The following is a 26,760-nucleotide window of genomic DNA, read 5'->3' as shown; positions in this document are numbered from 1 at the left end:
GACGATATTCAACTCAGAAATAATTGGCAATGGCAAACAAGCACAGCTCAATCATTTTAACACACACACTCCTGACAATCCTTCTCCTACAACTCATACGAACAGTAGACTCATCGTCTTGGAACCCCAGCTATTCGAATCGGGCCGAAAACGCGCTCGCACGATTCAACAGCCGATTTTCCAAAGCGATCGCAGAAGAGTTGGACAACTCAACGGTTGCGATGGATAACAATACGGTGGAAGAGAACATGGTGCCGTCTTCAACGACATCGGATGACGTCACCTACTATCCGAGCAGGAAAGAGAAACCTTCGGGGAAAGTTGAAGAGGTAAGTCTCAAGGATGCATGGGTTTTTCTTTCTCTTTGGGTGGCCATTCACGGTCCGACTGTCTTTTCGATAGCAGTCCAAGGTCTATCAGATAGTGGGATTGTGAGTGACTACCCTCTATTTCTATTTTTTTGCAAGTTAGATAGTTAATATTATTTAATTTAAAATCTCATGGGGAATGGACCTAGAGGAAGACAGCGGAATCACCGTTTTGAAGATGTTCAACAACTGATGGGCTGCTCTTCTTACCAACAACTCACGAGAGCAGCGACAGACATTGGCTACAGCGACAAGGCATTGACTTTAGGATCCGATGAAAGCTCATGGAGAATCTCGTTATTTAACGCGCCACCAAGCTCTGTATGTTGGGAAACTTATTAGAAGCCTCTTTGCTCAGTAGGATGTCGGCATTTCCATTCTCATAAATCTCAGCTTCTCCTAAACGTTCAAGAACCTGACCAAACCGTCGAAAATTCCTACGTTCCTCTTATTTCGATTTCAATAGGGTTCAAAAACCACGAACTCACTCCGTGCGACACAAGTATTGCGTGAAACCTTCACTTTCTACATCTAGTCATTTCTTATTAGAACACACTACACACCAGCATAAATCTAGGTGGTAGCTAGGTTTTTCTTCTGAAGGAAGTGCTCCCGGAAGCTATTAGAAATCTAACACCACACTCAACAAAAACCAAATACACATAATTAAGTGTTTTTTATGGTTCACAAAATCATGAAGAAGAGCAGAAAGCAGGCTTGGAGTCGAACAAAAGGTTTGCTGGGGGCGACTGCATAGGGGGCTCAACCTTCGCTCAAAATGCTGGGTTCATCTAGTGGTGATGTAGTAAAAATACGCTAGTTTGGTAATCAGCAGGGTGTCGGTTCAATCCCAGCCAAGGTGTGGAATTTCAATCTCAATATTGTTTGAGAATTTAACCACAATAATGGTAGTAGTCTACTGCTAGGGCTAAGGGACTCTTTGTCCTATTCGAGCAGTACAAGAACTATTTTTAATACATAGAGTACCTATGTAGGTATTAATAGGTAGATTATGTATTGTTGCATTTTACACAATGTAACACCATCAGCGTCACCTACTATCCGAGCAGGAAAGAGAAACCTTCGGGGAAAGTTGAAGAGGTAAGTCTCAAGGATGCATGGGTTTTTCTTTCTCTTTGGGTGGCCATTCACGGTCCGACTGTCTTTTCGATAGCAGTCCAAGGTCTATCAGATAGTGGGATTGTGAGTGACTACCCTCTATTTCTATTTTTTTGCAAGTTAGATAGTTAATATTATTTAATTTAAAATCTCATGGGGAATGGACCTAGAGGAAGACAGCGGAATCACCGTTTTGAAGATGTTCAACAACTGATGGGCTGCTCTTCTTACCAACAACTCACGAGAGCAGCGACAGACATTGGCTACAGCGACAAGGCATTGACTTTAGGATCCGATGAAAGCTCATGGAGAATCTCGTTATTTAACGCGCCACCAAGCTCTGTATGTTGGGAAACTTATTAGAAGCCTCTTTGCTCAGTAGGATGTCGGCATTTCCATTCTCATAAATCTAAGTTTCTCCTAAACGTTCAAGAACCTGACCAAACCATCGAAAATTCCTACGTTCCTCTTATTTCGATTTCAATAGGGTTCAAAAACCACGAACCCACTCCGTTCGACACAAGTATTGCGTGAAACCTTCACTTTCTACATCTAGTCAGTTCTTATTAGAACACACTACACACCAGCATAAATCTAGGTGGTGGCTAGGTTTTTCTTCTGAAGGAAGTGCTCCCGGAAGCTATTAGAAATCTAACACCACACTCAACAAAAACCAAATACACATAATTAAGTGTTTTTTATGGTTCACAAAATCATGAAGAAGAGCAGAAAGCAGGCTTGGAGTCGAACAAAAGGTTTGCTGGGGGCGACTGCATAGGGGGCTTAACCTTCGCTCAAAATGCTGGGTTCATCATTCTAGTGGTGATGTAGTGGTCAAGACGCTAGTTTGGTAATCAGCAGGGGGTAGGTTCAATCCCAGCCAAGGTGTGGAATTTCAATCTCAATATTGTTTGAGAATTTGATCACAATAATGGTATTAGTTTACTGCTAGGGCTAAGGGACTCTTTGTCCTATTCGAGCAGTACAAGAACTATTATTAATACCAGAGTACCTATGTAGGTATTAATAGGTAGATTATGTTGCATTTTACACAATGTAACACCATCAGTTTGTATCCCGAAATCGAAGAGAGAAGGAGACAGGATAGGAGAAAGACAGCCGTTCCAAGAACGAACATTCTCCGTTCAGGATAAAATCCGCCCCGGGCGGGAATCAAACTCGCGGCCTAGCGCTTACAAGGCAGACGCACTACCAACCAAGCTAACTAGACTGGCTAAAAAGACATTTTAAAAATGAAACTACAAATGAGCCCCATCTTCCCATAGAATAGATCGGATCTTCCTCCTCTTTCCCATGGGGGAGCATCTTTTGAAATAAAGCCAGCAAGACCTTTAGTAAGACAGTCGTCGATTAATGTGAATCGATATCGATCGATGATCGATTAACGACCGTCGACTATGTTTGGACACACCTTTGGGCCCGTCGCGCGACTTTTAATAGTAGCGCGTACTCGTGTAGTCACCTGAAAAACCAAACCTATATGAAAATGATTGACAGTTTTCATTCGTTTGGTTTTTCAGCTGACTATGTGATGTCCAATGTGCGACGAGCCTTACTCCCACGACCATTTATAGCCGGGCTCGGTGCTAACTCCTTCAAAGGGTCCTTCCTTGCAACATTTTTTTTTTTTTTTTACAAACAAAAATATGTACTAGGTACTCGTATTTAATTTTCCTATTTTTGGGAGGACTGCTGGTTCCAGGCCCTCTTGAAGAGGCCGGGGTCGGGGTAAATGGTCCCGGATAGACCTCCTGCGGACAGTCTTGTCTATGTGCAGAGTTCAGCATTTAGGACTATTGTACCCCATTTTGCTACAGTCCATCGAGCGATATTATCTCTTTCATAACATTCAACATATGACTTCACGTTTATGACTTTCATAATGACACAATATGTATATGACTTTCTTAAGACTGTGATAATGACACAATATATGACACAACGACGACCAAGTTCATAAGACGAGTAAGTCCACACAAAACCAACATCATTAGTACATAGTTCATTGATGAAAGCATTAAAATACCAATAGCTATAATGGCTGCCTGGTCCAAACGACATCCACTAATAAGGCTATTACTGATATTGTGCGTCCACTAGGATAGAGAACTAAATAAATTGTGAATGTCAATCTGAAAGCTCTCATTAGTACGCCTCCACAATATGAACATTGGAGAATGTCATGTAAAATACCACAGAGCCGAGCACAAGACATATGGAGTACATGTTTAACATCAGATGGACATTTCATATTAAACTTCTTAGCCATTTTACATACATATGTACATAGTTACCTATACGTATGTACATACAGAGTGCGCCAGAAAAACTTTAACAACGGCTCAGCGTAGGTGTACAAGTATCTCATCTGAATATTTCCAACAATATGCCTCTGAGCCATTCTCCCAATTTCGGCTTCGATTTTGAGAAAAGTCTTGAAAATTTACCGAACTTTATCGTCAGAGAAAAAGTTGCCAGCCTAGTTAGCTTAGTTGGTAGTGCGTCTGCCTTGTAAGCGCTAGGCCGCGGGTTCGATTCCCATCCGGGGCGGATTTTGATGTGTGCTCTATGCTAATGGCATACTTGACTGTGTCACGAGAAGTGGAAACTTTCATGCTGGACCTGAAACTTGCCATCATGTAATCGGACAAGCACGGGAATGGCATTGGGGAGTCAAAAGTTCTGGGACATTATGTGGAACTTGGACCAACATGGTGAGAATAATGCTTAAAGGTAGAAACACACTGGTATCACGTCACCTCAGCTCACGTGACGTGAGGGCAGTGTGGAAACTTTAATGCTGGACCTGAACTTGCCATCATGTAATCCGACAAGCACGGGAATGGGATTGGAGAATCAAAAGTTCTAAGACTTTATGTGGAGCTAACACCAACATGGTGAGGGTAATGCCCAAGGCATTTTCTACCACCTATACTTACTTAAAGTTCTGGGACATTAGGTATGTGGAGAAATAACATCACTCAGTCACGTCGATGGTGTATAAGGGATATATCCCGTGTCGACCAGACTGCCTGTCTGACCTGTCTGTCATCTCTTCCCAGTCATTCGGCCCCTATCTGTTGCCTCAAACAACATGGTGAACGTCGAGACCAATTTGTCATGGCATTTTCAATGAGCCCAATTATTAGATCGGGTGGTATGCCGACCCTGATAATTGGGTCGAAATAACGACAATAATTAACACAGACATTAAAGAGCGTACTATCTGTAACAATCGATCTACATACATAAGAAAAGTTAACAAATTTGGACACAATGATTATATTTCTACATTCGTAAAGAAAGTTATCATTATCAACAATCAACTTGTAAAATGACAAGTCTTATCAAAACGTTTGCCATTACCACAACTGTCTTAAGTCTCACACAATGTGGTTTACCAAACCAACAGCAATTCAGCCATATGACCGAATAACATTTTCACCAACGAAAGAGATAAAGTTTGATTATTGTACTTAATTGGAGACAAGGTATGTGTGGATATTAGTACAAGTAGTCCTTAATTTAGACTGTCAGTTAGCTTGAAACTTGCACGTGCCAATACTTCGGAGTCCAATCCAATCTACTTGATTTATTGACTGCAGGAAAATAATCAAATTACAGGTAGTAGTACTTGTCCAATCAGAACTGTCCAAATCGGACTTTTCAGCAAGTCTCCTTCAAAGTCCCCAAACCTCATGTTTATAAGATTGTTGTCATCCATATGAGTTTTCCAACTACTCATTTGGTGTTCACTTGTATTTTCCTTTCGGAAACTGAGACAATTTCCCCTTTTTAAAGGAAAATTATGAAAATTATTTTAACCACTAGGTGACGTGATCGTAGCGCCTGTACTAAACATTGAAAATCCAAGATGGCGCATTCCCGACCATGATCTTTGTATTATTTATTTTTCATTGGACCTGTGTAGCTGTGGTCAGTTTTCTAGTGGTCAGTGGTAAGTTTCCCTAAAGGAAAACCCACCTTTGCTTAGCCGAAGATACTGTAAACCACTTTGCAATTTGCTCTCTCGAAACCTTTCCGTCGTCTTGCTCTCCAACTTGGCACACATCCTATACTTTCCAAGTTTCCTAATCGACCAAAATAGATTCTCTCGCAACACAATACGGTTCTTATGTGTGCCACATTGTTCGTGGTACAAAGTGTAGCAAACAATCATTGCACTTGTTGTCTATTTAAATAAGAGTTTAAAAATTCTAAAGCTCAACAATTCAACAACAATGCAAGAACGGCACCACATAATCATGATGAATTTGTAACAAATAGAAAAGTAGTGCCAAGATTACAATACAAATACAAAACTAAATCCCGTGGCTTTCTTCTCATCATCTCTAACACCTTTTCTACTGGTGAAAGAATGACATTTTGTTTGAAATATTAACGGTACGTGTGGAACTTTGAACACACCCATTAAAACGAGAAAAGGTGCCAATTTGGAAAAAATCATACTTCGGAATTTCAGAATTCATTTTATGAAGGTTTCTGTCAAAACATTTTTTGAGAGAATATTCTCTGGTTCTGGTTTTTAGAGGCTGTAAAATTATTTTAAAAGCTCCTCCAACTCTTCTTTTGTATCTCTCTCTCTCTCACCATATCTGTGAACCTACACTGTATAACTTGAGCATATTTGTTTACTTATCTGAAAGATTCTAAAGTATGTTTTTTATAACATATCCTTTTACTTTCAAATTCTAAAATTACTTTTTCTTAATCGTCTTGTAGCATTTCTCGTGTCTTTCTTGTGTGCAAGTTCTCCGATTATGCATTTACATTCAGAGCAATGGGTGAAACTCTGTTTCATCGAGGATAAACGTATCTTTGTTGGGTTTTGTGTTATTCACATGGTTGTTCCCTAGACAAGAGCTAGGATTTCTAGATGAACTAGATGCGCGTCTCAACGTTGTAAATATGGCACAAGGATTCAAAATATGGGAATATATTATCGAAAGAACTAGCGGTTGATATCAGGATTCAAAATATGGGAATATATTACAACGATTGAGAGAACTAGCGGTTGATATCAGGATTCAAAATATGGGAATATATTATTGAGAGAACTAGCGGTTGATATCAGGATTCAAAATATGGGAATATATTATTGAGAGAACTAGCGCTTGATATCAGGATTCAAATTATGGGAAAATATTACAACGATTAAGAGAACTATAAATGTTTCTTAATTCTTAACTATACTTACTCTTGAGGTGTGTCCACACTACTTTGCATTTTTCTTTCGGAATTTCCCCTCTTGTAAAGTTCGGTCCCCGTCTTTTGGCGTGATAGTGCCTGTAAGAAACCATGGGACAATCCAAGATGGCGCGCCATTGGAATCGGTTCCGAAAGGAACATAAATGTACAGCTTTGCTACACTTGTTTCTAATAAATTCACCCGATTACATTACTTTCCTTCCTATGGGATAAGGAAAGTAAAAAACTTGTTGCAACGAGGGGCCCATCGACCCTGACTACCATTCCTGAATCCTGAAGGCAGGTCATTATGTCCCGCTATTACGTAAAACTGTACCGATATGCAAAGGAATAATGATATGTGGTGTACATGACATATCTGTTGTTCTCTTCTTTTGCATTCTCATATTTCTCATCAAGTTCACACAATATTGAAATTACCAGAAATAATCTGAATAGGAAAATAGTTATACAAAATAGTATGTTGCCGAATGAAATTTTGTACTTCCTGTGCTTATAAGAACCGTTTGAATCAAGAATACAGAAAATATTATTGTTAATCTTCATTTGATTCTTGACTAATCCCGTGACCATTTGGAAACCCAAATTATATTATAAGTGATTCAGTAGTTTCCATACAAAACGTGTACGTATAATGGTAGAATTGCCCTTGCGGTTGAAATCTGGAAGCATGAGTTTCGATGGTAGTGGAAAAATTCTTCAGATCTCGAAAGAAAGTTGATTCTCTTGACTGATCGAAATAATTACCGTTTTGAAACAGCTGTTTTCATGGTCGTATGAAAATTAATATTATTTTTCGTTTTATGAAACAACTTGCACTGATCAAAATGTAGAACAGCCTAAACCGCAAGTATTCGGAACTTATTCGTACACTTGAGTTATTTGAATTGATTTCGAAACATCTGAATTTCAATTCTGCTTTAGTTTCGGACTAACATGTTCATAGTTTGATTTCCATCAAGATTTTCCTAATCATTGTAGGTACCTATTTCCATTAGGATGGTCATACGTTTGATTCTATACGAGAGAAAGACGAAACCACATGTTTCAGGCCAGCCACTCACTATCAGATTGAAGAGGTTGATGGAGGGAACTGTAACTGCTAAGGTCTTGTCTCAAAATCGAAGAGAGAAGGAGACAGGATAGGAGAAAGACAGCCGTTCCAAGAACGAACATTCTCCGTTCAGGATAAAATCCGCCCTGGGCGGGAATCAAACTCGCGGCCTAGCGCTTACGAGGCAGACGCACTACCAACCAAGCTAACTAGACTGGCTAAAAAGACATTTTAAAAATGAAACTACAAATGAGCCCCATCTTCCCATGGAATAGATCGGATCTTCCTCCTCTTTCCCATGGCGGAGCATCTTTTGAAATAAAGTCAGCAAGACCTTTAGTAACTTTTGCTACAGTCCATCAAGCGATATTATCTCTTTCATAACATTCAACATATGACTTCACGTTTATGACTTTCATAATGACACAATATATGACTTTCTTATGACTGTGATAATGACACAATATATGACACAACGACGACCAAGTTCGTAGGACGAGTAAGTCCACACATAACCAACATCATTAGTATTAGTACATAGTTCATTGACGAAAGCATTAAAATACCAATAGCCATAATGGCTGCCTGGTTCAAACAACATCCACTAATAAGGCTATTACTGATATTGTGCGTCCACTAGGATAGAGAACTAAATAAATTCTGAATGTCAATCTGAAAGCTCTCATTAGTACGCCTCCACAATATAAACATTGGAGAATGTCATGTAAAATACCACAGAGCCGAGCACAAGACATATGGAGTACATGTTTAACGTCAGATGGACATTTCATATTAAACTTCTTAGCCTTTTTACATACATATGTACATAGTTACTTATACGTATGTACATACAGAGTGCGCCAGAAAAACTTTAACAACGGCTCAGCGTAGGTGTACAAGTAATATCTCATCTGAACATTTCCAACAATATGCCTCTGAGCCATTCTCCCAATTTCGGCTTCGATTTTGAGAAAAGTCTTGAAAATTTACCGAACTTTATCGTCAGAGAAAAAGTTCGTTCTCGGAACTGTGGATTTTCTCGTAACCTGTCTTCCTTCTCTCTTCGCTTTCGGGACGATAAGACCTCAAAGTCCTCAAACCCACTATCGCATATCGATGTAATATTAGCTTGAACTTGGAAACTTTTGGCCATGGGACTCGGAAAGTAACTGAAAATATCACGTTGATTGATACCCCCTTATGAATAGTAATGTTCCCTGTACAGAAATGAAATATGATTGGGAAGTCTCATTGAAGTCGTTTGATTTGATTCATTGATCTTTTTACGAGTTTTATGATTGTCACGAATGTCTCGATACTTGATGCTAGTTCACAATGGCTATTGCCATATCTTGCTGAATTGCCATCATATCTTTCCCATTATCTTTTTTTCCTGTAGGCAAATGCTTATCTGAAGAAAAAAATAAACTGCTACAATTTATTTCAATCGATGATGTTGATGATGATACATGTACCTGTGTACACAAAAGGAATACATGGATGGGAGAAAGATATATCATACGAACAATTGTTTTACAGTGGCGTGGCGTGAGATTTTCAAACGGGAAAGCTACAAAAGACCATAAACTCATATAGGGCATGCTAATCTGCTGGTCGCCTTCGTCTGCGAAGTCAGGTTGAATAATCACTTACTATGTTATTGAAACCATAAAATAAACAAGACCTTGTTTGGATTACGTATTATATCTAGAGGGAAATTTGACATCTCCACTGTTATAGATTTGGCATCTCCACCAGAGATTTAAACAGTTAGGAAAAGCGAATTGTTATACTGCGGGGGTAAAGGGACTTTTTAGTCTCATTCGAGCAATATAAACAAGGTATGTTCTATTACTATTTTTAGTAAGTGGTAAGTAGGGGAGGGGTGAGAAAAAACCTTCGTAGAAAGCCACTACTTTCCATGTCTGTCACATGACACATTTAGATTCTGTGTTTTCAGTAATTTGCCACTCGATTGCCTTTTTGGTAACCTTTATCTAGTCGCAGGCAAACAGATGGTGAGTTTTCTCCAGTTATCACTTGCAGAATTTGCCTCCTCACTCGGAGAAACATCTGCGGCACTGAGAGTTTATACTAGAAATAATATACAATTTAGAAAAACGGGTTTCTTACAATTTAGAAAGACACGAGTGTATCCTAAAAGCATGCCCCGATCTGCCAATTTAACATCGGTTTCGAATAACAAGGACCAAAAAAAAAAAAAAAAAAAAAAAAACAATAAAGTTGTGAATTCCTTGTTTCTAAAGTCAACTTAGTAGTAGGCACTACAGCCGTGTTATACTGACGCCATCACCGCCGCCAGCTTTGTACACCTTTTCTTAAATGCATTAACTATTAACTAACACAAGCTAAATTTAGAGGCCTCGAAATCTCTAATCCTAAATGATTCGTTCACGGATTTGCATCAAGTTTTGTATTCCATTAGATGCATCAAACGGTGTTCAAACCGCAATAGGATTTAGAATTCTGAATGCATTTGGCTCAAGAAACGCACCTCTAAGTAGGCGATGGAAAGTAAATTTTGATTGACTTTCAAATTTTTTGATGAAATAATAACATTGTAGAATCTATGGAACATGTTTAAAGTTGTGTACCTGGATTTAAATTCATACGGTGGATATGCACTATTTGTATGTACTGTGATAGTGTGATCACCTAGCACCTAGTGTGGGAACCAAATTTCCTGTGGTTGTCATTCGGAATTGTACAGAAAGTACTGAAAATGAAAGTCCTCGGATGAATTATCGTCTTATTTTCGCTCCGATTTCATTGGTGTCAAACCTCACTCAACTTTTCTTTTCTTGGAACTTCTGTCGAGCGGATGGCAAACGAGTGATATCATCAGCTGCGATAGTACGTTGAATGTGCCTGTTCGCAATTCTTCATTGAAGTTGAGCAACGTTGCGCAGGGTTGGTATCCGGATGGGTGACCATTTGGGCAATAGCGTGCTGCTGACTTTTCCCGGCCATACTCAGTTACTCAGCCTGGGTTAAGGTTAATGTGAATAGTCCGGTAGCTTTTTGCCGAATGTTTTTCTTCTTCTTCTATGACTTTCTTTCAAGTGTAAGGGTTGTCCAGGAGCTCTCCCACAAAACCAATGATTTTTCTTTCACTGTGAAAGTGTAAACCTTTAAGATCGACTCGGGAGTTTAGGTTCTTCATTGTGGATATGTTTGCTTGTTGGTCGTTTATCGGACGCCTTAGAATTTCCGAGGTTTCACGGTCTATTAGTTGCCGTCCTCACGAGTGTAAGCTTAGGTGCTCACTGTTCAAGACTGATTGTTCGCCCGTCAGGATCCAGGACAGAGGATTTGAGCTTCTTCATGATATTTTCAGTAAATTCTCAGAGCTTTCGAGTAGATGATTTTTGTGACTTTGAGGGCTTTGAGTTGCAAAACAGGCATATCTACATCAAATGTTGATTAAAATACCCATTCCAGGTCTTCTTGAGCTGAAAAGGCACTCAACATTAAGGCGGTATTCAACGGCATTCCCTCGTTGGCAATTTTCATCAGTAAATGGTTTCTTCAAATTAAATTGATCCCAAAGGCAAGGAAAACCCCTTGACCTTGACAAATGGAGTGTGCCCGAAGGCATGTGAAGTGTTCCAATCCACTCGACCCCAAAAACAACAACATATTACTCCTTGGTCTCCTTGTGTTATCCAACGTTCTGTTTATGAAGGCACTGTCAAACTGACTCGATTAATAAGAAAACACTGAGAAGATTTCACTTCGCTCCAAACAGATACACGAACGAACCGTGAAACAAGCTGGAAACCGAGTTTTAAAGCTCTTCGCTCAGTTAGACAACTTAATTGAGGCCGAGGCGGTAACACAAAACTACTTATAAACCGATTTATAAAAACCCCAATGAAAGTTCCCGATGCAAGCTTTGGTTTTGCAGAAACCGTTTAGAACACCATTCGAAAATATTGCGGTGGGCAAATAGACAACACGTGGAGCAAATTTCACACGTTTATTATTATTATTATTAAAGATAGGAAAGGGCCCTTGGCAAATTCGATGGTGATAACAAAATTTTATACCGATTCCCCCGATTGCAAAATTTGAAGCCTGAAGGGTATGATTCTATTCCCCCGATATAGAAAAAAAAGGTATTATTCCCCCGATGAACAAAAAATGGAAAACATGTTTTAATTCAAAAACACCAATGTATTCATCAACCAAGTAATCAGCAAACTTTGTAAGATTCATATTGTTGGGTTTAATGATCATGAGTTCATCAACAAAAACTGTTTTGTTGAGGTCGCCTTGATGGGTAGTTAGGAGTTTTCAATAACTGACACGGAGATAATTATGTACAAAAAGACGATTATATATTTTCAAGAACAGACAGAAATAGGTTACGATACAGGATATGGCAGTACATATGGAGTGTGAGTGTGGAGAAGTGGCAAAGTGGCTACTGACGCTAACCTATAAATCTTATCAAAACACATACAGTGTTGCCAAACGTGTCAGATGACTTTTTTGTCATATGTACAAGACAAAAACTTCGCAAACATCCTCTGGATTGAAGAATAACAAACCAAAACACAAACCCAACCAATTACCTATCTCGGTTTTCTCGTCCTAATCTTTCTTCAGATGGTGTTTTTGAATATTCCTACAACCTACCATTTCAGCATTATGTTTTTGTAATACTTATAACTATCATAAATTAAAAGTTCTTTACCGCGTTCACTAGTCACAAATTTAATTGATGCCATGGTTACCAGATGAACTTCAAAACATTACTATTCGAAATCAAGGTTTTACATAATTAATATCTTGTTATGAGGGGGAATTGACATACTCTAATTTTATACCTGTACACTTGTCTCGCTGGAGGACGTAAAACTGAGACAAAACCAGCCCTGTCAAGCCACAGACAATAACACTAGCTCTTTTGAGGGTACCTGAATGGGACTATGGTCAAGTCCGTCTCAGGAAGTAGGGTACAACGACATAATTATGTACCTACCTGAATATCCCTCATCAGACCCCTACGATCCCGGTTCAAACCCCGGAAGTGGCACTTTTTGTATAAAAGTGATAATTTCTCACGAATTTCAAATGAGAATCCCTATTACTTTCTATTACTACAGTACAGCGGAGCTATACTAGTATAGAAAGTATTGCAATCGGTCCAAATTTTCAAAATCGGGAAATGGGTGGAAATTCTTGGATTTTCCCATGGTTTCTTACAGGCACTATCACGCCAAAAGACGGGGACCGAACTTTACAAGAGGGGAAATTCCGAAAGAAAAATGCAAAGTATTAGTTTTTGAGGCGGCTGCTGGTTATGGGCCCCCTTGAAGATCCCGGGCCGGGAGCAAAGGGAGGCGGAAGGACCCCGCTTTGACCGGCCTTGATGATAGTGCTGATAATAAGTATCCTGTTGCTAGATAAATAGATACGTTGGAATCATTAGATTATACTTGAAGTCCACGGATCACACATAACTTTCTTGTGCTTATTTCACATGTGATTACCCATTATGCACATCCAGTCCTTTCGTTCCTTCTACAATGCCATCAGTGAAAAATTTCACAAACATGGAAAGTTCCATGTCAGGAAAAGGCTGTCACAGCCGTCACTATAGAATTGGGTTCATGAGACCTGCTCATATGGAGAGTTACATGTCAGAAAACGCCGTCACTGTAGCATTGGGTGATGAGTTGATGAGACTTGAAAGCTGAATATTGAAACTGGACACTGGACGTACAGCTTCTGTGGGTGGAATAAGATGCCATCACCCTGAGATTCCATAGTATGAAGCCCACGACAAAAATTGCTGGTATTAAAAAAGGCCCCTAAAACACAAACCGAAACCAAAGTTTTGAGACTATCCCAAAGACCCAAACCAACTCCTCACCAATTCCATAGTATGAAGCCCACGACAAAAATTGCTGGTATTAAAAAAGGCCCCTAAAACACAAACCGAAACCAAAGTTTTGAGACTATCCCGAAGACCCAAATCAACTCCTCACCAAACACCCCCAAGAGGAGATTTACAAAGTAAAATTGATAAAGAATCTGCGGAAACCATGGATTCTTTTGCAACAGGAAAACGTAACCAATAATAACGTAATTCACACCACACCGCATAACATAATGGGGGAGCGTCTCTATTTCTGCCTAATTTCAAAGTAAAATTGATAAAGAATCTGCGGAAACCATGGATTCTTTTGCAACAGGAAAACGTAACCAATAATAACGTAATTCACACCACAGCATAACATAATGGGGGAGCGTCTCTATTTCTGCCTAATTCGTAACAATCATGTAAATTTCCTTAGTTGAGAAAAGTATGCACTCAAACCATAATATAGTCTAATGCACTTGAAGATTCCATAATGTAACATGAAGAATTCATAACCGACGTGAAAATTTCAACGTGATACTCCTTTCCAGTGACGTGGCGTGAGAATTCCGAAAGGGGAAGCTATAAACCATAAACCAGGGGTGGCCACTAACCTTATCTTCGGGAGCCGCATTCCAATAAAGCCGATTCGGGGGGAGCGACGCCGCAGGCGACATATTTGAAAATTTTGGTCTACAATCTTCAGAATGGAAATTCTAATCTTCAGCTCCGGGTGAGAATTTCAACAAGTGTGAATCATGATTAGAGAGCCGCACAAGAACACCCCTGCTATAAACCCATATACATACTACACTATGCCGATCTGCTGGTGGTCTTCGAACCCAGGTTGAATCTATTTTGGTCGATTAGGAAACTTGGAAAGTATAGGATGTGTGCCAAGTTGGAGAGCAAGACGACGGAAAGGTTTCGAGAGAGCAAAATGCAAAGTGATTTACAGCAACTTCGGCTAAGCAAAGGTGGGTTTTCCTTTAGGGAAACTTACCACTGACCACTAGAAAACTGACCACAGCTACACAGGTCCAATGAAAAATAAATAATACATCTTCCATGGTCGGGAATGCACCATCTTGGATTTTCAATGTTTAGTACAGGCGCTACGATCACGTCACCTAGTGGTTAAAATAATTTTCATAATTTTCCTTAAAAAAAGGGGAAATTGTCTCAGTTTCCGAAAGGAAAATACAACTGGTGATGTCTAGAGCAAATTAAGCATTAGCCATAGCTAGCGGCGATAGCACGTTCAATACACTCTTCCCGATGGATCACTGAAGTTAAGCAACGTTGCGCGTGGTTCGTGTCGGGATGGGTGACCATCTGGGCAATCGCGTCCTCTTGGCTTTTTCCCGGTCCCACTCAGGCAACTTGGGCTGGGACGGCTGGGTAAGATCAATGCGAGAAGGTGGATTGTTATCGTCAAATAATGGCTAAAATAAAATCCCCGTCACTTGACACCTAGGCTGCAGTAATAGAGTCACTCTTCTTTCACTTTGCCATTTTCCCCAACTCTTTCTACATTTATAGTTAGGTATATTGGGTATCAAAATCTCATTACTTTTTTCCGTAATCGATTTTACTGAATACACAAGTATGAATAAATTAAATCTTTGATATCCACATGTAAAATGGCTAAAATAAAATCCCCGTCACTTGACACCTAGGCTGCAGTAATAGAGTCACTCTTCTTTCACTTTGCCATTTTCCCCAACTCTTTCCGCATTTATATGTAGTTAGGTATATTGGGTATCAAAATTTCATTCCTTTTTTCCGTAATTGATTTTATTGAATACACAAGTATGAATAAATAAATTAAATCTTTGATATCCACATGTAAAAGGTGTCAGGAGACAACCATTACATTAACATTTACATATGGTAATTTCCAATAATTAATTCATACGCATTCATTCTTCTTGGTTACGTTTGAGATTTAAGAATTTTAGAAAGTGCACTTTGTTCATTCAGAAGTCAGAATTAATTATTAATTAATTTATTTTGAAAAGGAAGTCCGTTTTGCTTAAGAATTGGGATATGTTACGATGTGTATGTATTGTGTATCTATGAAATCTGTCTTCTAAAAAAAATCTTTCATCAGGTGCCTTTCATTTTGATACTTTTGATGTAGGAAGTAGTCTTTCCTACTCAAAATTTTATACACCTACACACAACATCGTCAAATCGTCATCTACATAGTTAAATATTATTTTTTAAAAAAGCCTTATCGTCCCAAAATCGAAGGGCGAAGGAGGACAGGATAGGAGAAAGCCAGCCGTTCCGAAAACGAGCCTATTTTTTAAAAAAGCCTTATCGTCCCAAAATCGAAGGGCGAAGGAGGACAGGATAGGAGAAAGCCAGCCGTTCCGAAAACGAGCCTTCCAGCCTTCGTATTGTGAATGTATGAACATAAAACTCTGGCCATTCACGCTCAGAGACAGACCTAAAACCTAGGTCAAAAACCCTAAGATTAGGTCGAAAACCCTAAAACCTAGGTCGGAAAAACGTAAAACCTAGCCGGAAGCTTTTGCCATATCACACAATCACATACCTCTAAACGTGTGTCAGACGTTCTGAGCGTGAGTGGACGGCATAAAACTTTCCTCAGTTGGTCGTGCGGCGTGCGGGAGGCGCGCAAACGTCAAAAGTTCGAAGCGCCGCCGCAGCCCAGCCTAACACGAAATAAGAAACAGTCCAAAAGGACACCACGCTCGAAATACCTCTGGTCTCGAGTCAGGTTTGAAATGCAGCAATTGCATCCTTCATAGGGAGCTCATATTGCCTGTCATTCGCAATGAAGATATCGTTCATATTATTATGTTCTTATTACTGCCTGATATCAAATGAAATGATCAAGGTGTACGCCGCGTCGGTTATTCAACTTTCTCTGTTGTATTCTGATGAAGCTTGCTTCCGAATTTACCTCAAAGATAGAGGAAGCACTGAGAGGCGGGTTCTGTTTTCAGAAAAAAAAACAACACTTTTGTTGAAAAAGATTTTGAAAACTTTGAGATTTCTTTGTATGATCTATGCGTTGATATGGCTTAATGAAATATTGTGTTTAAAAAATTACTTGGGTATACAACTCGGTATAGTTCTTTATTTTTGACCATTTGTTTTTAGAAATTCAAGTCTTTTTGTTTGCCCTCCTGATTGCTGATTGAGTGTTTGATCTTTCTCTTTTTAGAATTTTCCCAAAAGTTCTTCAGCTTCCTCAGTTTTTGGAAAAGTGTTGCTTAGGAACGTGTCCTCGAGGTCTGTTGCTGAATTTCAACTTCGTTTTCACCGATTTTGGAGAAAGCCATGTGAAACACTTTGGTTTTTATCCACAAAGATGCTTTTTTTTACTCCATCTTCGTCAGTGGCAGCTCTAATCAAGTCGTCATTATCCATGTTGTGGAGTTGTTTTGATATATCTTGTCATTATTTTATTATTAAGATGCGCTCGGACTCATCATTAAATGTGTTCGTGTTTTGCCCAAGAACAATGTTGTTTTTTTAATCATATACATTATTTGAAGTAGAAATCATAATAGCGTTGTCTCTTCTGGTAGATGTGCAAGGGAAACCCGGAGTGTGCATGGCTTAGCTTAGAAGAAGGTTCATGGTTTGTGTGGATCTCGTTTGCATTAGGTTTCAAAGGTACCGTTTGCCTTAGCCAGGGATTTCCAACTTCTATGAGTGTAAGGGCCGCAGTCGACCTTCAATTCGAGAACGACAGGGGGTGTGGGTTATTTGAGAATATGATTGAGGCTGGTCTTAGACCAGGCACGCACTATCAGGCAGAGCTGACAGGTACACCTGATTAAGTCCGCCTGTCAAGTCTACCTGATAGTGTGTCTGCTCATCAGGTATCAGGTAGACCTGACAGGCGGACCTTTTCAGCCGTACCTGTCAGATCTACAAATGATAGTGTGTGTGCTGGCTGTGCTCATCGGGTATCAGGTAGACCTGACAGGCGGACCTGATTAGATGTACCTGTCAGGTCTACCTTATATTGAGTCTGATTAAGTCCGCCTGTCAAGTCTACCTGATAGTGTGTCTGCTCATCAGGTATCAGGTAGACCTGACAGGCGGACCTTTTCAGCCGTAACTGTCAGATCTATAAATGATAGTGTGTGTGCTGGCTGTGCTCATCGGGTATCAGGTAGACCTGACAGGCAGACCTGATTAGATGTACCTGTCAGGTCTACCTTATAGTGAGTTGCTGGCCTTAGAGGTTAAGTGCCACAGTGAATTCAGGCCTGTTGTTACATATGAGAAACAACTTCCGGAATGCACTTTCAATGTTATCTACTCAAATGCAACGGTTTTACGGTTGGAACTCCGCGGTTCTTTGGACTTCAAACTCGTCTGCCGAAATTACTTACGAAAGAGAATTACCGAAAAATTATTTCAGACAATATGAGAAATTAGGAAGTTACCGTTGAGGACTGGTCTCTCGTCTAAGCTAGTCCGTTTACCGTAAGTTCATTATTTGATCAAATTATAATGAGGAAGAAGAGAAATAGGAATCGTTATCTACTCAAATGCAACGGTTTTACGGTTGGAACTCCGCGGTTCTTTGGACTTCAAACTCGTCTGCCGAAATTACTTACGAAAGAATTACCGAAAAATTATTTCAGACAATATGAGAAATTAGGAAGTTACCGTTGAGGACTGGTCTCTGGTCTAGCTAGTCCGTTTACCGTAAGTTCATTATTTGATCAAATTATAATGAGGAAGAAGAGAAATAGGAATGTTGTTGTTATTATTACAAGCAATTCAGCTATTATTTACACTGTTGCAATTAATCCTACATTGGTAATTTGACTTCGCGTAATTTAGGTAGGTAATTTGGAATGTTTCACCGCCGTTTTAATTTCGTAGCAATGAAACAACTGCTACATTAGACGCGTATGGTCTGTGTCGTAGTCGTAGCGTGCCCATCCCGTAGTAAGCCTCTCATCAGATGGACAATGAGAGACACAATACTGATGTCCAATACTGTCTATTTTCTTTGTTAAATTATTCTTGGAAATTTTTGGTCACCTTTAAGTAGTAGTGTCTTTTATCCGGTTCGAAATTTCGATTACCCAGTCAGCCAGTCACCCATCCGGGAACCAACCACGCGCAACGTTGTCTAACTTTTGCATCGTGTGTACGACTGTTTTGAGTGTTCTACTAAAATGACAACCACTGACCGTTTCCTATTGTTCCAAATCAGAATGATGAATTACTTATAGGTGGAGATAGAAGATAATACCGCAAACATTCTTTTCCATACAGGGTGTTCCGGATAAAATCGCTTTCTCTTTAGAGTCCATCTGGTGTACCAGATGGGTATAACTTTTGCAAATTTAAGTTGTAAAGCACTCTACAGTTCTACACTACATATTTCTTCATCTCTTCTCGCTTATACAGGGTCGGTGTCTTTATTTATTTATTTATTTTTATTTAAGAAGTTTCTATTCATTTGTTATTCGATATAAATCTCTCGATAGAAACAAATATTCAATAAATGGTATACTAATCCGTAAAAGCTGGAGTTTGTGCCACGGATGGGGATTATACTATGTACATTCCCTGACATTGAAAATTATATTTTTAACGTTCTGTCAAAACTCCAAAAACCCAATTTTGCGCTGATCGTAGAATCGGTTTTTTAAGCCCCATGTCACTGCGACCTCATCAGAACTTTTGTGACTTCGGGCACTGTGGTAAAAGGTAAGCGACAGGTATGGTTATGAGCTAAAGTCAACTCCAACAAGTGTGCCGGATGAACAAGAACTGAATTTTTGATACTGAAACTGAACCCACTATTCCTATATGTATCATAATGTGGGCCTGTACATATGTTCATGAGTGCTCTGATAAACAACTGATGCTAAACTTTTTGATACACCCCGTATCTCTATATCATAATGTGGGCCTATATGTTCATGTAGCGTGTAATATGTAATGATTTATGTGTAATTGTACGCTGGCTTTCTGTTACAATGTTGTATACAACAAACATGCTGATGTGGTTTGTAATTCTTAATGATGTGCCAAATTATGAGATGATGAGGAACATAACGTCCAGCCTGGCTTGGAACCCTTGCCAAGAGAAAGGGTCTGCTGGATTGATTGAGCTTTTGCAGTCCAAATTATGTAGTTTGTTTCTGATTGTTAAATGTCTTCATTTGTCTGTAGGGACAGTTTTCTTTATTTGTACAAATTTACACTGATGATGCCCAGTGGGCGAAACATGTTGGTCTTCAAATAAAAACCAACCCTACCTACAGCATCAACCCATGTGAAGAGTAAAAGTCATTTCATCTCAAGCCCCTTGCCAGCCCAGATAGCTTGGAACGTACAGCGCTTCTGGTTTTGAAGGTATTGTCTTTCAATAAACCTCTTCAATTTTATTATTACTGTCAATTATGTGGTAAATTCTCAAATAATTAGGGAATAGACATTTCTTGCTCGGTAGGAATTTGAACACGTGCCCTCCCACTTACCAAGCCACAGTCATAAACACTATGCTACCTGTTTGCTATCCCTTCCCTTTCTTAGAAGAAGGCATTGTCTTCCATTCTTCTCAACCTTTAGAACTTTATTATTAAGTCAATTATGTGGTCGAATTATCAAATAATTAGGGACAGACTTTTTATCCTCAACATTGTTTGAGAATTTGACTACAATAATATTCTACTATTCGAGCGGTATAAATAAGTAGATACTATTATTGTTAATATTGTTATTTCTGTGTTTAGAATTACACATATCATGTTTATGATGTTTATTATGAACTACATATTTACATAATATTATTTAAGTTATGTAGTAATGTCAGATTCGTACGGTCATGTCAGTCACATGATTTGGTTTACAAGGAACCAAGACCCATTATGACCTTACTAACCAAATCCCAACTGTGAATGTGCTGTAACTGTGCATACATAGATTACATAGCAAAGGGAAATTCAGGCTGGTGTACCTACTCCCTCCCTGTTTAAAGTAAATTGTGTTGTTCTAATTTTTCACATTTTCGGCTTGTTCCAGGAGAACACCAGAACACCAGGAGGTGCGGCGGGGACCAGCGTTAAACCTACCAAGTACCACTATTATCCTCACAACCAACACATCTATCTGCTACCAGAGTGCGCCGTACAGCAGGTAAGCCAAAGGACCAGTTTACTGATGTTGTCACAAAATGGCGTTTCGAGAAAAATTCAATCCAGATTCTAGGAGCACCTATAGTGAGAAATGGGAAATACATTTGTAACAAACATTTACTATGCGGTCCGCGCCACAAATTGAATTTAAAATCGGTTCAAGTTTAACTCTTGGATAAGCAAACTGAATGACTTTTTTTTAATTTCTGAAATTAACCAATCAGATTGCATAATCCCAGGGTTAAACAGTTTTTCCACTCAGTTTAAGTTAAACTTAAACTGGGATCCATGTTTCACCAGTTTTTATCCTCAACATTGTTTGAGAATTTGACTACAATAATATTCTACTATTCGAGCGGTATAAATAAGTAGATACTATTATTGTTAATGTTGTTATTTCTGTGTTTAGAATTACACATATCATGTTTATGATGTTTATTATAAACTACATTTTTACATAATATTATTTAAGTTATGTAGTAATGTTAGATTCGTACGGTCATGTCAGTCACATGATTTGGTTTACAAGGAACCAAGACCTACCTATTATGACCTTACTAACCAAATCCCAACTGTGCATGTGCTGTAATTGTGCATACATAGATTACATAGCAAAGGGAAATTCAGGCTGGTGTACCTACTCCCTGTTTAAAGTAAATTGTGTTGTTCTAATTTTGCACATTTTCGGCTTGTTTTAGGAGAACACCAGAACACCAGGAGGTGCGGCGGGGACCAGCGTTAAACCTACCAAGTACCACTATTACCCTCACAACCAACACATCTATCTGCTACCAGAGTGCGCCGTACAGCAGGTAAGCCAAAGGACCAGTTTACTGATGTTGTCACAAAATGGCGTTTCGAGAAAAATTCAATCCAGATTCTAGGAGCACTTATAGTGAGAAATGGGAAATACATTTGTGACAAACATTTACTATGCGGTCCGCGCCACAAATTGAATTTAAAATCGGTTCAAGTTTAACTCTTGGATAAGCAATCTGAATGACTTTTTTTTTTTCTGAAATTAACCAATCAGATTACATAATCCCAGGGTTAAACAATTTTTCCACTCAATTTAAACTGGAATTCATGTTTCACCAGTATTTATACAATAAAACGCCTCCCATTCTGTTTCCAGGTATGCAACGCTGTGTACGTGCGGCTTAACTATACGCAGCCGTTGTGTGCTTGTCCATCGAGATATAGGGAGCCATGTTCTGCCAGTATCAACTCTGACGATTTTCATACGACCGAGCTTACCACGGATCCTCAGGGCAAGGTAAGTACCCCGGTCCGGCCATTCTCGGGACACGGTATCTTCGACATGGGCAGTCTAGGCAAGGGTCTAGTGTATTTTATGGGTTTCAAGTTTGTCTCGGGATGATGTAATATCGCACTCGAAAAGGACCGAAAATTCCCTTTATCACAGATGGTCGATCGACGAGGTGAATCTATGTTGTCAAGGCAGTGTAAGGTTTCAGTCGACGGGGTCGACTATGTGTGCCGAGAGCCCACACGACACCATCCACCTCTTCAATTGTCCATCAAAGCCCACACAACTCTCACCTTTGGATCTATGGCTTAAACCAATTGATGTGGCAGAATTTCTGGGACTACCAACTACAGAAGGAGTTGATTCCGTTTGACTTGGGCAATGGCTACAACAACAACAACTATGTGTGGACAGTGGACACAGCTTTAAACCTCTGTCAAACAAACAAATCATCAAATCAATCATCCCAGCTAGACACCATCACCACTCAGCTAGAGCCATACCGTTAACACAAGCACACTGACCAATACAAGGCCATTTCCTCGGAGTATGTCACACGGATGTAAATCACTCTTAGCATGTCCATGGCATGTCTTCACGATAGCATGGACCGCACGTACTCGAGGTAAAAGATCAGTGAGCCAGAACGGTTGCCAGTACTGGTCTTACAGTCCGCGGGTCCGAGTTCCGACGGAATAATTATCAGAGAGTAACGGAAAGCGGAATAAGACTGAATAAACAATATGAGCATCAAAAGATAATAAACATTATCAAAACTTAATATCAATAATAATCATCATCAGACAATAATGGAAAGATAAATAATTTAATAGCGAAATTGGTTTAATCGAATGAAAATTAGCACCTCGTCTCATCTCAACAAATTGGATGTAGAATAGCGCTTATTTATACTGTTCGCGATTCAGATGAGATTAACAAGTCCACTTTACCCCGGCAGGATTTCTAGCAGTATTAAGGATCAGATTATTAGATTAATGATAATTGATAGTTGGTGTTTCTGGTGATCCTCTCTCTCAACAACAACAACAACAACAACAACAACAACAACAACAACAACAACAACAACAACAACAACAACAACAACAACAACTATGTGTGGACACAGCTTTAAACCTGTGTCAAACAAACAAATCATCAAATCAATCATCCCAGCTAGACACCATCACCACTCAGCTAGAGCCATGCCGTTAACACAAGCACACTGACGAATACAAGGCCATTTTCTCGTAGTATGTCACACGGACGTAAATCACTCTTAGCATGTCCATGGCATGTCCTCACGATAGCATGGACCGCACGTACTCGAGGTAAAAGATCAGTGAGCCAGAACGGTTGCCAGTACTGGTCTTACAGTCCGCGGGTCCGAGTTCCGACGGAATAATTATCAGAGAGTAACGGAAAGCGGAATAAGACTGAATAAACAATATGAGCATCAAAAGATAATAAACATTATCAAAACTTAATATCAATAATAATCATCATCAGACAATAATGGAAAGATAAATAATTTAATAGCGAAATTGGTTTAATCGAATGAAAATTAGCACCTCGTCTCATCTCAACAAATTGGATGTAGAATAGCGCTTATTTATACTGTTCGCGATTCAGATGAGATCAACAAGTCCACTTTACCCCAGCAGGATTTCTAGCAGTATTAAGGATCAGATTATTAGATTAATGATATTGGTGTTTCTGGTGATCCTCGCTCTCATCAATTCATCTTGCAAAAATTTCCCAGGCCATCTCAAAGGGCAATGACGCTTATTTAGATTAACAACTAACAAGTCCACTTTACCCCAGCAGGATTTCTAGCAGTATTAAAGATCAAATCTTCGAATTAATGAGGATTGTTGGTGTTTCTGGTGATCCTTGCCTCGCTGTCATTAGTTCTTCTTGTAAAGATTGTCCCAGGTGACCCCAAGGGTCAATGACCTCTCTGCTGATGAAAGCCAAAAACTGTCCGAATATTTACATATCAGTATTAAAGATCAAATCTTCGAATTAATGAGGAGTGTTGGTGTTTCTGGTGATCCTTGCCTCGCTGTTATTAGTTCTTCTTGTAAAGATTGTCCCAGGTGACCCCAAGGGTCAATGACCTCTCTGCTGATGAAAGCCAAAAACTGTCCGAATATTTACAATCTTCACCTATGAAATTTATAAGACCTTGTTTAGACTGCGGGAGTAAAGGTACTTTTCAGTCTCATTCTGGCAGGATAAACAAGGTATATTCTATTCTATAGCTTGTCTTTTTTTTTGTAAAATTTGACGACACGCCACTGCTTTCATGTTTCAGGTCCTCACCCTGGTGAAAACGTGCGAACCAGTGCTGGATATGCGACTGTGCCGCTCCCCACGCGACTGGTCGCTGCTCGCCCTTCAGAACATTCGGACCGGCAAGTCGCACTACCTGGTCATATGTCGGTGTCCCGACTCCAGCATATTGGGTAAGACTATGAGTTTTCGTAATCTTGTCTTAGCAAGTGTAATTACTGTAATTAGTAATTACAAGCTTCGGTACAGCGCCTGCCTTGTAAGCGCTAGGGGGCGGGTTAGAATCCTGCCGGGGGGCAGATATTATCCTAAACAGATAAGGTTCAAAGGCTGGCTTTCTCCTATCCTGTCCTCCGCCTCTGTTTAGGTTGTTTAGGATAATATCTGCCTCGGGCGGGAATTGTTCTGGGTACGGCTGGCTTTTTCATATCCGTCTCGAAATCGATAAGAAAAGTAGACCTCAACAGTTAGACTTCTCTTTTCCCTCTATTAGACCTCTTGGGGGGGGGTTGTATCAGGGCAGCGAGAAGTCCGTATGTTTGTGAATTTGTGATGTGAAACTAATGATGTTTGTAATAGCCTCCGTTTCAACTAATGTTTGATTCCAGAGGGCCCGATGTCGCACGATCAGCCCACGTACGCATCCGTACCGGGGATACGCGTCTACGGCATGATGTGCGTCAACCGCGCCGCATCAGTCGTGAGCACCACGGCTAGCGTGTACCATACGTCAAGCACGACGTACCGCACTCCGACACCGAGCAAGCGGAAGAGTCGACCTCTGCGACTGAGTCGATCCGTGCGAGTCAGTAGACGTAAGTAACGACTTGATTTGAAAGCTTTCAAACAACTAAAAATGTTGTAGCAATTGTTTCATTGCTACGAAATAAAAACGGCGATGAAACACTTAAAATAATAATAATAATAAACTTCCTTTATGGGCAAGTGACTTGTTAGTAGGTCGATCCTGGATTAACTTTCAATAGAGGATATGCCTTTGGGTGAAAATTGTGAATATAAGGTCAATTGTGGCACGACGTACCGCACTCCGACACCGAGCAAGCGGAAGAGTCGACCTCTGCGACTGAGTCGATCCGTGCGAGTCAGTAGACGTAAGTACCGACTTGATTTGAAAGCTTTCAAACAACTAAAAATGTTGTAGCAGTTGTTTCATTGCTACGAAATAAAAACGGCGATGAAACACTTAAAATAATAATAATAAACTTCCTTTATGGGCAAGTGACAGGTTAGTAGGTCTATCCTGGATTAACTTTCAATAGAGGATATGCCTTTGGGTGAAAATTGTGAATATAAGTTCAATTGTGAAAAAAATCCAAATCGGAAGTCAAAACTCCGAAAAAATAACTTCCTTTTAGGCGGTTTAACTATGTGTTAAAACATGTCGTTCGCGCCCAAAAAGTAACTTTAAATGGTCGGAAATTCAATTTTTGTCACTGTGCAAATGAAAAAGAGCAAATGTGACGTCAGGCTATAAGATTTCGCCACGAAAACGTCACTAGGTAGCGCAAATGTCGCCTTTAGTACTGTAGACTTCTATCAATAAGAAGTGATGCCCGCTACATATGTTATATACATTTAATACATAATACATAGGTATATTTAATACATTCATACAAAATCCAATACATACCTATTGGTATGTATTTTCAAAACCGTACGTCCATACCTATAATGTAAAACATAGGTTCCTATAAAATACCTACTCATCACAATAGCCGTATTTTCCTTCCCCAATTTCTCTCCTTCTGAAGCTCATTTCCCTCTTTTGCCTAGATTCGTAGCAGCCATCCTTTGGGGGTGTTTGCCCTTACACCTAAGCCTTTGGGTGGGCTTTTTGTGTATTCCTTGATAAGGCCTGTAATAAATTATAGGAAAAGAGGGGAAAGGAGCATCAGAAGAGGAGAAATTGTGAATGGAAAATACAACTATTCTATTTTCAGTAGGGAAAGAAGGCGAGAAAGAAACCGTAGAGATAGAGGGCTGCGGTGTTTCACCAGCTTACTTAGGGCCGTTGTTATGTTCTTGTCCACCATTGAGGTGATTCCTGGATTTTGGTCCGTATCAGACTTATTAGGTCTGAAAACTGTCAGGGAGTGCCCCGATCAGCCACCTGGGGATGCGCCCGATGGGGGATCCAGATGACCCCTCACCAGCTTAAATGGAGGCTACGCCACTGCTCCTTTCATAATACCAAGTTCAACGAGCATGTCTTATAAACATGAGGTTTGGGGACTTTGAAGGAGACTTGCTGAAAAGTCCGATTTGGACAGTTCTGATTGGACAAGTACTACTACCTATAATTTGATTATTTTCCTGCAGTCAATAAATCAAGTAGATTGGATTGG

General features: G+C 39.7%; 1 protein-coding gene across 1 annotated transcript; it reads left to right on the top strand.

Annotated features, from left to right (window-relative positions):
* Window positions 1-25,556, top strand: LOC103513157. Its single transcript, XM_026826435.1, has 6 exons — window positions 1-329; window positions 20,720-20,833; window positions 21,968-22,108; window positions 24,417-24,567; window positions 25,003-25,209; window positions 25,381-25,556. The coding sequence occupies exons 1-6, from the start codon at window positions 30-32 to the stop codon at window positions 25,554-25,556; spliced, it is 1,089 nt and encodes a 362-aa protein (XP_026682236.1). The 5' UTR covers window positions 1-29.
* Window positions 25,557-26,760: the final 1,204 nt, after the last annotated feature.

Source organism: Diaphorina citri, unplaced genomic scaffold, assembly GCF_000475195.1.
Source record: "Diaphorina citri unplaced genomic scaffold, Diaci psyllid genome assembly version 1.1 scaffold931, whole genome shotgun sequence".
Lineage (NCBI taxonomy): Eukaryota > Metazoa > Arthropoda > Insecta > Hemiptera > Psyllidae > Diaphorina > Diaphorina citri.
This window is presented reverse-complemented; position numbering and strand designations above follow the sequence as displayed.

Excerpts from the sequence above, each read along its gene's own strand:
- LOC103513157 (XM_026826435.1), top strand. The coding sequence starts at position 30 with ATGGCAAACAAGCACAGCTCAATCATTTTAACACACACACTCCTGACA. Across the intron at positions 330-20,719 it reads CTTCGGGGAAAGTTGAAGAG|GAGAACACCAGAACACCAGG; the intron begins GTAAGTCTCAAG and ends GGCTTGTTCCAG. Across the intron at positions 20,834-21,967 it reads CAGAGTGCGCCGTACAGCAG|GTATGCAACGCTGTGTACGT; the intron begins GTAAGCCAAAGG and ends TTCTGTTTCCAG.